Raw genomic sequence first — 13,044 nt, 5'->3', positions numbered from 1 at the left:
CATGCTAACCTTCATATAGTTCCCTGAATTTTGGGGGTAAAGATTGTCTCAGCTTATGGCAGGACAATAATATCCACAAGGCAAACAGCACAATATTTACTTTCAATAATACTAATCCAACCAAACAAAATAACTTTCCTGCAATACAAAAAAGGCACAGAAATAAGAATTGTAACTTACTCAATGATACTTACCTTAAACTCTTGTGTAATAGGGTCTATAGGATACTCAATCAAATATGGATGATTACAGCATTTACGAAGTAGCATCATTATATTCTGCAGCTTCAGATTAACTTCAGATTCTACAGGGATATTCACTTCCACAACGGTTCTACCAAAAACATTTAGTGCATGTAAATGAGAAATCCTAAAAACACCACACTTAAAGAATACTTGAACAATTAAATTTATTTTTGCAGTTTTTGGCCGGGGCCGGGTTTGAACCTGCCACCTCCGGTATATTGGGCTGGCACCCTACTCCTTTGAGGCACAGGTGACGCCCTCAATTAAATTTATTTTTAAACTGATACCTTTCTTGGTCCACCTCTGTCTGTATCTGACTAATCAATTTTTCCAATTCATTAGGGAAATCATCTACTTTGCTGTAATTTATTGGTTTTCTAGTTCGCCGTTTTGGTCGCCCAGTAGGACTTAGTTCAACTGTTTCTTTCTAAAAGAAAACAAATTTCAAAAATATGTGTTTAAGAAGCTATATTTTTAGGCTCTAAATAAGCAAAATAAGATATAATACCTTAATGTAAAAAATTATTTTCTAACACAAAGAAAAAATAACTTTGTCTCTCACAAAATTAGTCATTACCAACTGCATAGTATCAAGGATATGCAATCTGTAGTCAAATACAAATGATGCATGAAATTTGGATTAACGCTGATGACAATATTTGAAAGTGAAAATAAATGCCTTCAGATCTCAGTAGAAATAATTAAAAGTATATAAAAAATTAAGGGTATAAGAGGTGAGGCGAGGTGGCTCACGTCTATAATCCTAGCACTTGGGAGGCCAAGGCAGGTGGATTCACTGAGCTCATGGGTTCGAGAGCAGACTGAGCAAAAGGGAGACCCCGTCTCTAAAAATATCCAGGTATTGTGGCGGGAACCTGTAGTCCCAGCTACTTGGGAGGCTGAGGCAAGAGAATATTGCTTGAGCTTAAGAGTTTGAGGTTGCTGTGAGCTATGATGCCAGGCAATAAAGTCAGGCTCTATCTCAAAAAAAAATTAAGGGTATATAAAACTGTCTTGGTTTATATAAATGGATTGAATGGCTTAAAGCTGAAATAAGCTCCCAAAATTTGCCTTCTACAAGGGTCTTTCTATAGACTAGTGTAGTACTGGATAGAATTCCTCACAATAAGCAACTACTACAAGTTTTGTTTGAGACAGGGCCTAAGTTACCTACATCAGAGCAACCTTAAATTCCTGGGTTTCAAGCAATACTCCTGCCTCCGCCTCTGAAGTAATTGAAACTGTACAGGCACCTGCCACAATGCCTGGCTTCTTTTTCCTCTTTTTAGTAGAGAAGGGGTCTTGCTCTTGTTCAGGCTGATCTCGAACTCCTGAGTTCAAGCTTCGACCTCCCAAAGTGCTAGGATTACACTAGCACTAGATGTGAGCCACCATGCCCAGCCATCTGCTGTAAGTATCTAAGCCAGTGGTTCTCAACCTGTGGGTCAAGACCCACAGGAACTGTATTAAAGGGCCATGCCATTAGGAGGGTTGAGAACCACTGACTAAGCTAAAAAACCAGATCTTTGCTTTAATTATAATTAATATTAAAAGGGGAGAAGAGATTCTAATGGTCATACTATACAGAAATACATAACCATTAAGTATTTTGAAAAAATACAAGTCCATAGTATACAGTCAAAAGACAAGAGACATTTAAACAAAAATTTAAAGATTCCAGCTCGGTGCCTAAAGCTCAGTAAGGCACCCACCACATACACTGAGGCTGGTAGGTTCAAGCCCTGCCTGGGCCTGCTAAACAACAACTAAAACAACAACAATAAAATAGCTGGGCGTTGTGATGAGCGGAGAATCGCTTAAACCCAAGACTTTGAGGTTGTGAGCTATAATGCCATGGCACTCTACCGAGATTGAGAAAGTAAGACTCTTGTCTCAAAAAAAGAAACTAAAGATTTACTAATCTTCATTTATATAATTACATCCTACCTACATCTCATATATTTCTTCCATACAGAGTATTCTATTAATACTTTTGGCTAAGAATGACATCCTATGAAGAAATTATACAGGGTGGCGTCTGTGGCTCAAAGGAGTAGGGCGCCAGCCCCATATGCTGGAGGTGGTGGGTTCAAACCCAGCCCCGGCCAAAAACTGCGAGTAAAAAAAAAAGAAATACAGGTTGAATATCCCTAACCCAAAAATCAAAAAGCTCTTCTAATGAGCATTTTCTTTGAGCATAATGTCAGCTCTCAACATGTTAAGTTTAGGGGTAGTGGACATTATAGATTTGGGATGATCTATTTGGAGGGCATTCATTTAGTAGTTGGTCAGCTCTCAAAACAGTGATTCTCAAAAAAAAAGTGATTCTAAACTAATTGTGTGCTTGTTAAAAAATGCCATTTGTAAATCCAATCTCAAGCAGAATGATGAGGATTATTCTGGCAAAGAAAATAATTTTTTTTTTTTTTTTTGGAGAAAGTCTCACTATGTCGCCCTAGGTAGAATGCCATGGCATCACAACTCACAACAACCTCAAACTCTTGGGCTTAAGCAATTCTTTTGCCCCAGCCTCCCAAGTAGCTGGGACTACAGGTGCCTGCCACAACGCCCAGCTACCTTCTTGTTGCTGCTATCATTGTTGGTTAGCTAGCCTACGCTGGGCTCGAACCAGCCACCCTCAGTGTATATGTGCCTTGCGCTGTAACCACTGTACTACGAGCGCTGAGCCAGGAACTAAATTTTTAACAAGCATTCCAGATAACTATAGCAATAACACAAACCATTATATAAATTTTAGCAGGACCACTTAACACCTTGTACTACTGTCCTTATACCTTATACTTCAGTCAGAAATTTACCCAATAAATCCCCCAAACAGGTAAGCAGTCATAGGACTGAACTCCAAGCATAAAATTTGATAAGTCAAGTCTCATTTACAGTATATTTCAAAGCCACACTCTACCTCACTGGATCCAAACATGCTTGCAATTGTGCGGTTCACAATGGCTGTATAAAAGATCTCTTGTTTCTGTGACAGTGGTGCATAAACAACTACTTCTCGTTTAGGAGGAACTTCAAGAGCAACATCAGATTTCAGTCTTCTTAGTAAAAACGGTGTCAGAATCTAAAATGTAAACATGAAGAAACATACGCATATTAAAAAAAAAAATAGCTGGGCATTGTGGCAGGTGCCTGTAGTCCCAGCTCTTTGGGGGGCTGAGGCAAGAGAATCATTTGAGCCCAAGAGTTTGAGGTTGCTGTGAGCCAGGATGCCACATCACTCTACTGAGGGTGACAAAGCAAGATTCAATCTCAAAAAAAAAAAAAAATTTTTTTAAAGTTTCTTGTAATGTGAAGAGGGCTTTATATAAACGCTCTCTGACATCCCCTTTAAGTACTAAATTCTATAAATTCTCATTGTCTTGACTCTATACTTAAATTTCCTTAAATACTGAGGATAATCATGCCATCCCAAAACACTTCTCTTTCCTAATAAATCATTTTCCCACAATTTTCCACTCTAGGACACCTAAAAGCCTCCAGAAGAACTACTGGTCTTGGCCTCCCAGAGTACTAGGATTAGAAGTGTTGAGTCACCACACTGGCCCTGTAAAACACCTTAAAATTCATATGAATGTTGAGTGAACAAGTATTTCCATACAATTTTTGTGGATATCTATTTTATATAAGTCATTTCTGAAGTGTTACTTGACTACGTGTTAAAAGCCTCTATGTTACTTCTTTCCCCTATCTTTTTCAGAGACAGGATCTAGCTCTGTCGCCCAGTCTAAAGTACAGCGACCTCATCACACCTCACTGCAGCCCCAAATTCCTGAGTTCAAGCGATCCTTCTGCCTCAGTCCCTAGTCTAACTGGGATCATAGGCATGTACCACCAGAGTCCTCTAATTTTTCCAGAGATGAGGTCTTGCTCTTACTCAGCTCAATCAACTCCTGGCCTCCCAAAGTGCTATGATTAAAAAAGTGCCATGAAGGCGGCGCCTGTGGCTCAGTGAGTAGGGTGCCGGCCCCATATGCCAAGGGTGGCATGTTCAAACCCAGCCCCTGCCAAACTGCAACAAAAAAAATAGCCGGGCGTTGTGGCGGGCGCCTGTAGTCCCAGCTACTTGGGAGGCTGAGGCAAGAGAATCACGTAAGCCCAAGAGTTAGAGGTTGCTGTGAGCCATGTGACGCCACGGCACTCTACCAGAGGGCGGTAGAGTGAGACTCTGTCTCTACAAAAAAAAAAAAAAAACCTAAAAAAGTGCTATGATTATAGGTAAGAGCCAATGTGTCCTGCCCATGTGTAAACCTTTTTAATCAAGAAATCCTACTAAAAATTCTTCCCTAAGGAAATAGCTAGAAATAGACAAATACGTAGTTATAAGAGGAGATACTACAATTTGTTTAGGATAGAGGGAAATTTTGAAATAAGAAAGGACAGACATAATTATTACTTATACAATGAGACTAAGCAGCTATTAAAAACCACTGAGTTAAATCTACATGCAGCAAGGCAGAGTGGTGCATGACTGTGGTCCTAGCAACTTAGGAGGCTGAGGTAAGATGTACTCCTCCAGCAAAAGAAACTGCATGTATTAAAAAGGAAATAATTTTTTGATTATTTTTTAAAAGATTATTTAAGGAATAATTTTATTTTCTGAAAAGTTTTTTCCCAGCCAGGCATAATGGCTCAAGCCTATAATCCTAGCACTTTGGGAGGTCAAGGAAAGAGGATCACTTGAGATCAAGAATTGGAGTCCAGCCCAAGCAAGACCAAGACCCCATCTCTACTGAAAAAAAGAAAAGAAAAAAAAAGAAAAAGAAAAAAAAAAAACTAGCCAGGTATAGTGGCAGGGGCCTATAGTCCCAGTTACTCAGGAGGCTGAGGCAAGACGACCAGTTTAAGCCTGGGAGTTTGAAGTTGCTATAGTAGGCTGAGGCCAGGGCACTCTAGCCTAGGCAATTGAGACTGTCTCTCAAAAAAAAAAAAAAGCTTTTTTTTCCCTCATAAAATACAGATACAACACATTATACGTTTGCACAAAGAAAAGGGTCTGGAACGACATATGATACAACATATGATTCAGTATATACTGCCAGGAAATATTGGTGGGAGATAAAGTGATAGCTTTTTTTTTGTGGTTTTTGGCTGAGGCTGGGTTTGAACCCACCACCTCTAGCATATGGGACTGGCGCCCTATCCCTTTGAGCCACAGGTGCCGCCCAAAGTGATAGCTTTTTAAGGCTCACTTGCCTAGGAGATCTTTGACAGATGTTTATCTGAAGTAAAGAAAGGTAAAATGGGATAATAACTACAGGAAGGAACAAACAAGAATAGATTATTCACCTGCCACACAAGGATATAAATCACACGATAGTACCATTGGCAAACATTGCATAAAAGCCACACATTTTCTTTCTTTCCTTTTTCTTTTTTGGAGATAGTTTTACTTTGTTGTCTTCAATAGTGTCATGGTATCATAGCTCATTGCAACCTCAAACTCTTGGGCTCAAGTGATTCTCTTGCCTCAGCCTCACGAGCAGCTGGGACTATAGGTGCCTGCCACAACGCCCGGCTATTTTTAGAGACAAGGTCTCCCTCTGGCTCAGGCAATCCACCTGCCTCAGCCTTCCAGAGTGCTAGGATTACAGGTGTGAGCCACTACACCCAGCCAAAACCATACATTTTCATTGGTCAATAAAACATGAGCAAAAGTGGTAAAATGAGTTTACTATACAAATAGAGCAAAATTTAAGTAAGCATTTGAGTTCCACCATAAAACCACATGACCTCTGGGAGTGGGGATAGGGCAGGGTAATCACTTAAATTTGGGGATAACCCTCATTTCTCAAATCTCTACTATAAAGGGATCAAAAGGTAATCACTAGGGTTATTTATTCTATGAGCCTATAATAAGCACAAATTAAAAAACAGTCAAAACCTGGTGTAGCATATGCAAAATGTTCTGTTCTCTTTCCTTAGAAATAATATCTTCAGCAGTTTCAGAAAGACTGGTGATGTCAAACCAAGACTCAAAGCTAGAAAAAAAGAAAAATGGTTACCTGTTAACCTATTAAATAAAATCAACTATATTTACATGGTACACATTTATAATTTATATAATCTGGGATATTGAAGCATGTGATATTGTACCAAATCCTTAGAAGCAATTTTTTAATTACAACAAAACATTCAAACAAGAAAGAAAAATTGAAAATATATTTTTAATCAATAATCAAAAACTTTGATCTTAAAGGTGACAATCTTCTGGTTTATAAATAATTACCATAATCTTACAATAGTAGAAAAAACAAAGATTAAGGTACATTATTTTATGAAACATTTCAAGTTACAGAAATGAAAATTCTTTCTGAAAACTAAGGACATACAGTTTGTCTCTAAATATGATCTACTACAACAAATGTTTTAAAGTTCTATATATAGTAATATGTAACTTGATAATAACTACTATATATTCTTCATTTGTTTTTCAAAGTTTAAAAACCTATTAAAATGGATGGGGTATGCACACCTATAATCCTAGCACTGTGGGAGGCCAAAGCAGGGTTATTGTTTAGGCTCAGGAGTCAGAGATGAGCCTCAGCAAGTGTGAAACTCCGTCTCTACTAAAAATAGAAAATGCACTAGCCACGCTTTGTGGTCCATGCCTGTAGTCCCAGCTACTCAGGAAGCTGAGGAAAGATCACTTGAGCCCAACAATTTAAGGATCCTGTGAGCTATAATGGTCCCATGGCACTCAATCCCAGGGCAACAGAGAGACTCTCTCTCTTTAAAAAAAAAAAGGCAGTGCCTATGGCTCAAAGGAGGAGGGCGTTGGCATGGCCCCATATGCCGGAGGTGGCGGGTTCAAACCCAGCCCCGGCCAAAAACTGCAAACAAACAAAAAAAAATCTACTGAAATGAGTAGTTAGGCCAAATGTGTGATAGCTCATGCTAGTAATACCAGCACCTTGGCAGGCCAAGGCAGGAGGATCTGAGGCCAAGAGTTCAAGACAAGCCTGGGCAACACAGCAAGGCCCTGTCCTCTACAAAAAATAAAAAAATTAGTCAGGTATGGTGATGTGTGCCTGCACTCTCAGCTATTCAGGAGGCAGAGGTGGAAGAACAGCTCAAGCCCAGGAGTTCAAGGGTGCTACTGCAATCCAGCCTAGAAGACAGAGCAAGACGGGGCTCTAAAAATAATAATAAAAAAATAAAAATAATAAATGAGCAATTATATATAAAAGCATACAGAATCTATTATATACTATGTAACAATATGTTCTGAATAAATCCAATTGTGAAAAATATGAATAACATTTATGCACTAGTTACTACATACAACAGGTATTCCCAAACTTTGATCATCCAAAACATGTTTCAAAAAATTCAGATTTCCAGGTGGGCGCAGTGGCTCACACTGGTAATCCTAGCACTCTGGGAAGTTGAGGTATTAGGATCACTTGAGCTCAGGAATTAGTGAGAAGTCTCAGTAAGAGCAAGACCCTGTCTGAACTAAAAATAGAAAAAATTAGCCAGGCATTATGGCAGGTGCCTATATTCCTAGCTACTCAGGAGACTAAGGCAGCAGTTTGAGGTTGCTGTGAGCTAGGCCAATGCAAAGGCCCTCAAGCATAGGAAACAGAGTAAGACTCTGTCTCAAAAAAAAAAAAAAAAAAGATTCCCCACTCCTATCTCTCTTTTTTTTTTTTTTTGTAGAGACAGAGTCTCACTTTATGGCCCTCGGTAAAGTGCCGTGGCCTCACACAGCTCACAGCAACCTCCAACTCCTGGGCTTAAGCGATTCTCTTGCCTCAGCCTCCTGAGTAGCTGGGACTACAGGCGCCCACCACAACGCCCAGCTATTTTTTGGTTGCAGTTTAGCCGGGGCCAGGTTTGAACCTGCCACCCTCAGTATATGGGGCCGCGCCTTACTAACTGAGCCACAGGCACCACCCACCCACTCCTATCTCAATATTCTCACTCAGTAGGTCTGAGTAGAATCTAGAAATTCAATAACCAGATTAAGAATACATTCTTTTTTTTTTTGGTTTTTGGCCAGGGCTAGGTTTGAACCCGCCACCTCTGGCATATGGGACCGGAGCCCTACTCCTTGAGCCACAGGCGCTGCCCAAGAATACATTCTTAAAATAAAACATTATTTCCCATATCCAATTAGCATTCTTCCTTCACTAATACCAAAGTAAGTATTAATCCTTTGGTCCCAGTTTTGTATTTCCAATTTATTTATGTTAACATTATCTCCCCTTCTACTCTAAGGATACTAATTATTTTCTGAAAATTACTTATGCCTTTTGGTTTTTGAAGCTAAGATTCAAACAGTTTCTAGAATAAGAAGCAATAGGTTGAAATTGGGAGACCCTGGTTTTTAATTTTGACTCTGGTGCTTATCAGTCATACTTTGTAACAAGTATACAACTTAGGTTTTCTTTTCTATAAGAAACATTTAACCGCTCTATACCCGTGGGTTGTTTTGTGAGAATAAAATTGAGAAGAATCAATCAGAAAATGTTTTACAAAATTAAGACATAAAAGAGTCTTACTATAAAAATATTTCTCAATGTAGCACTTAGTCAATGCAAAGGTAATATTTTTTTTTGAGACAGAATCTATGTCACCCTCAGTAGAATGCTATGGCATCACAGCTCACAGCAACCTCAAACTCTTAGGCTTAAGAAATTCTCTTGTCTAGCCAGGCATTGTGGCGGGCGCCTGTAGTCCCAGCTACTCGGGAGGCTGAGGCAAGAGAATTGCTTAAGCCCAGGAGTTGGAGGTTGCTGTGAGCTGTGTGAGGCCACTGCACACTACCGAGGGCCATAAAGTGAGACTCTGTCTCTACAAAAAAAAAAAAAAAATTCTCTTGTCTAGGACTCCCAAGTAGCCGGGACTACAGACACCCACCACAACGCCCAGCTATTTTTTTTTTTCTGTTGTAGTTGTCATTGTTGTTTAGCAGCCCCAAGCCAGGTTTGAACTGGCCAGCCCAGGTCTATGTGGCTGGTGCCCTAGCCACTGAGCTATAGGTGCCAAGTCACAAAGGTAATCTTTTTATTTATCTGGTCTCACACAACTTTATGTCAAAAGCAGGATATACAAAATACACTACAAAGAATCTGAAAAAAAAATTAATCATTGTAATTCAGCTTCTAGAAGAGATTAATTTTAAAAGTACAGACTTTTAAGTTTTAAAATATATAAAACAATTAAATACTGCCTCACCTACCTTTTCAAGTCATCAAATACATCTGGCAACAAAAAGTTTAGCAAAGACCAAAGTTCTGACAAATTGTTTTGTAAGGGAGTACCAGTCAAAAGAAGTTTGTTATCAGCATTGAATCGTTTTAACTCCCTGATTAGACGGCACTTCATATTCTTAATCCTGTGTCCTTCGTCTACTATTAAGTATTTCCAGTAGCAATGCTAGAAAAGTAATTGAGATCTTCTTAGTAAAGTAACACAAAATATTTTAGGAGAGGCAAGAACACTAATATGAAGCCAGGAACAATCTAATACACACCCACATAAGAGAAAACCTCAAATCAATTCAAGGTGGGGACAGAGGAACAAGGGACCTGGGAGAAGCAAGGAGGGGAAGGGAGGAGAATGGGTATGCTCCCACTTAATGGGCACAATGTTAGGGTATGTGGCACACCTCTTGGGGATGGGACACCAATACATAAATATAAGAGGGACTCTACCTAACAAATGCAAACAAATTAACCTGAAATAATAATTAAAATATTTAAAAAAGAAAAAGAAATGAAAAAAAATTTTTTTAAATAATCTCAAAAAAGTTTACCTAAAAACAGTTACAAAAATAAAACCTCTTTTATGAGGGAATGATGCTGAACTTTATCAAATGTCATTTCAGTACGTATTTAAGACAACCATATTTTCCTTTGATCAACTAATGAAATAAAGATTCCTGAAACAGGGATATATTTGTATTCCTGAAATAAACTCACTATCGCTGGAATAACCTGAAAATACTTGAAGTTCTTCTGCTATTATGTATTTAAGAGGTCCCCATTCATACCTTTAGTCAAAGCAGTTGGCAGCTTTCCTTTCCAATGTTTTATAAGTCTTGTTATTACAGTTACACTAGATTAGTAAAAATCTAAAGCTTTCATTACTACTCTGAAACATTAAATAGCATTAGAATCTTCATTCTTAGGCAGGTGTGGTGGCTCACTATAATCCTAATACGGTGGGAGAATCCCTTGAGGTCAAGGGTTCATGAGTTTGAAACAAGCCTGAGTAAAGCAAGACCTTGCCTGTACTAAAAATAGAAAAACAAGCCAGGCATGGTATTGCACCTGTCGTCCCAGCAACAGCAGAGGCTGAGGCAGCACGATAGCTTGAACCCAGGAGTTTGAGACTGCTATGAGCCAGGTCCAGGTCATGCTGCTCTAACCCAGGCAACAGACTGAGACTGTCAAAAAAAAAAAAAAAAAAACCACACACACAAAACAAAACTTCTTTTTCAATGAATACGGAAAGGAAAAAAGAAAACCCAAGGAAACAAATGATGAGGAATAATAAAAAACAAATTAGCAAGTAGATTAATATACTTCTGCTCCCACTCAGTCACAGCAGCCCTGGAATCCCATACTTCCATTACCTCTTAAAACTAAGATCCTTGGGGCAGCACCTGTAGTTCAGTGGTAGAGCACCAGCCACATACACAGAGGCTGGCGGGTTTGAGCCCGGCCTGGGCCTGCTAAACAATGACAACTGCAATCAAATAAAAAACAGCTGGATGTTGTGGTGGGAGCCTGTAGTCCCAGCTATTTGGGAAGCTGAGGCAAGAGGATGGCTTAAGCCCAAGAGTTTGTGGTTGCTGTGAGCTGTGACGGTATAGCACTCTATGGAAGGCAACATTATGAGACTCTGTCTCTCAAAAAAAAAAAAAAAAGCTAAGATCCTTGAAATGATTAGCATAAACTCAGTGAAAGGGAAACCAAGACAGATTCTAGCCACTGGCAAATAGAATGGACAAGGAAGCTTAATTATTTCAATATGGGTTAGGTAGGGAAGGCAAAATTATCTGAAGGGTCTTCACATTCTATTACTGAGTAGAAAATGGAAGTTACAAAAAAGAATGTATAGTATGATCCTATATATAAATTATAGGTATGTAAATTATACATCTATGTTAACAGCAGTTATTTAGTATGAAAGTAATAATAATGATTCTCAGGTAGAATTACTGTGCTTTTATATCTTTCTGTATACTACCATTTTCTACAATTAGTACTTACTACTTTTACTGTAAAGAAATAGTTTTGGCACTTTTTAATGCCACACATATTGAGAAACATTTTTCTAAATTCCTCAGTTAAGATTCTTACCATCATATTCCAAAGTTCCACCAGCAACAACACTAGTGACAAACACTGATGATTATGCTAGCCATAATCACTCCACTTATGACCTATGTGGTTTGATTTTATGTTGAACCCATTATTTGCCTCATTCCATACAAGCAATAAAGACCTAAAGGGACTGCTCCCAGCAGAGATCTTAGCAGTAAGAGAAAGGAAAAACCAAGTTGTAAAGAATTACATGTGTAATACGGGGAGCAGTATGAAAAAGTTCAAGACATCAATACATGAATCAAAAGAAGACATGAGAGAAGGTCAATTTTCCAATTGCACTGTACCTTTGGCATTAATAATAAGTAACTAGAACATCGAGAAAAAGATATGAAAATATTACCACATAGTATCAAAAGACAATCTAAAAGTAACCTGACTTCAGGTAGTCTCTTCTTATTTGATTAAAATAAATACAATATATAGGTACATTCTATGGACTCAAAGCACATGTCACAAATATATCTGCAATACATCATCTATGACTGGCTGATTCTAAGACATTTAAACTATTATATAATATCAGAAGTCAAAATGCTATATGCTTTAATTTTATTGTTAAACAGACTACAGCCTTCATCCCAAAGTTTCTGTTAACATAAGCTTCCAATTTTTAAAGGAATAAGCATTATGTAATTTATTGCTTCAACCAAAAATATAATTAAACAAATGCTACTGGATGGAGAGAAGGCTATATCAATTAAAAATATTTTTATATTACAAAAAAACCAATGAAGACCATTTGTACCTGTAATGCATTTCGGTCTCTCATGGCTATTTCAAATGATGTAATTACCACAGGATGAATCTGCAGTGTCCCATGTCGTTTGTGAATATTCCTTACCAATTTTCGACGTTCCTCCTGGGTTCCATGATATAACATAGTAGGGATCTAAAAAATTTTATATTGATTTATAACTTTTGTAACAAAATATAAATATTGGTGATATATGAAGTATATCATTTTTCAGACAAAAAGAAACTTTAGTTTTATCAAATTTACCAAATTTTATTAATAATTAGTCAAGCAATTCTAACAAATCATTGGACTACCGTGGGAAAAAACCATACAAACAAGTAAAAGGAGAGATGTGAAACTATTTCTGGAATATATAATTCTTAAAAGGCCAAATACGTAGAGAAGATAAATAACATGCATAGGGGAAAATGTAACATTTAAGAATAAGCAGAATTTAAAAAGAAAAATTTTATGTAAGTCTGTCTCAGGTAAATCAAAATGTCCAATGCACAGAAAATCATCTAGGAACATTTAAAGGAAGATGACTACTTCTTCTATATAGATTTAAAGTAGGGTACTGCTTATACTGAATAAATCAAGTCAGATAAGAGTATTTATGCAAAAATTAATATAATTATATAACAAAGTCTAAAATTTAATTCCTACAACAATAAAACAGAATAAAACACATAACACAATA

At 37.8% G+C, this 13,044-nt stretch overlaps 1 protein-coding gene across 3 annotated transcripts in view; it reads right to left on the bottom strand.

The window, feature by feature from the left end:
* Positions 1 to 13,044, bottom strand: part of HELLS (helicase, lymphoid specific) — a 55,617-nt gene that overhangs the window by 18,012 nt on the left and 24,561 nt on the right. For all 3 annotated transcript variants that reach the window (XM_053585706.1, XM_053585707.1, XM_053585708.1), the window contains 6 exons: positions 12,354 to 12,497; positions 9,454 to 9,650; positions 6,151 to 6,247; positions 3,169 to 3,330; positions 533 to 672; positions 195 to 333 (listed from right to left, as the gene is read on the bottom strand). In XM_053585706.1, coding sequence (XP_053441681.1) covers positions 195 to 333; positions 533 to 672; positions 3,169 to 3,330; positions 6,151 to 6,247; positions 9,454 to 9,650; positions 12,354 to 12,497 — 879 coding nt within the window. The remainder of the gene's footprint in view (positions 1 to 194; positions 334 to 532; positions 673 to 3,168; positions 3,331 to 6,150; positions 6,248 to 9,453; positions 9,651 to 12,353; positions 12,498 to 13,044) is intronic.

Source organism: Nycticebus coucang, chromosome 3 (genome assembly GCF_027406575.1).
Source record: "Nycticebus coucang isolate mNycCou1 chromosome 3, mNycCou1.pri, whole genome shotgun sequence".
Classification (NCBI taxonomy): Eukaryota; Metazoa; Chordata; class Mammalia; order Primates; family Lorisidae; genus Nycticebus; species Nycticebus coucang.
Note: the sequence above shows the minus strand (reverse complement) of the source record. Positions and strands in the feature narration are given on the sequence as shown.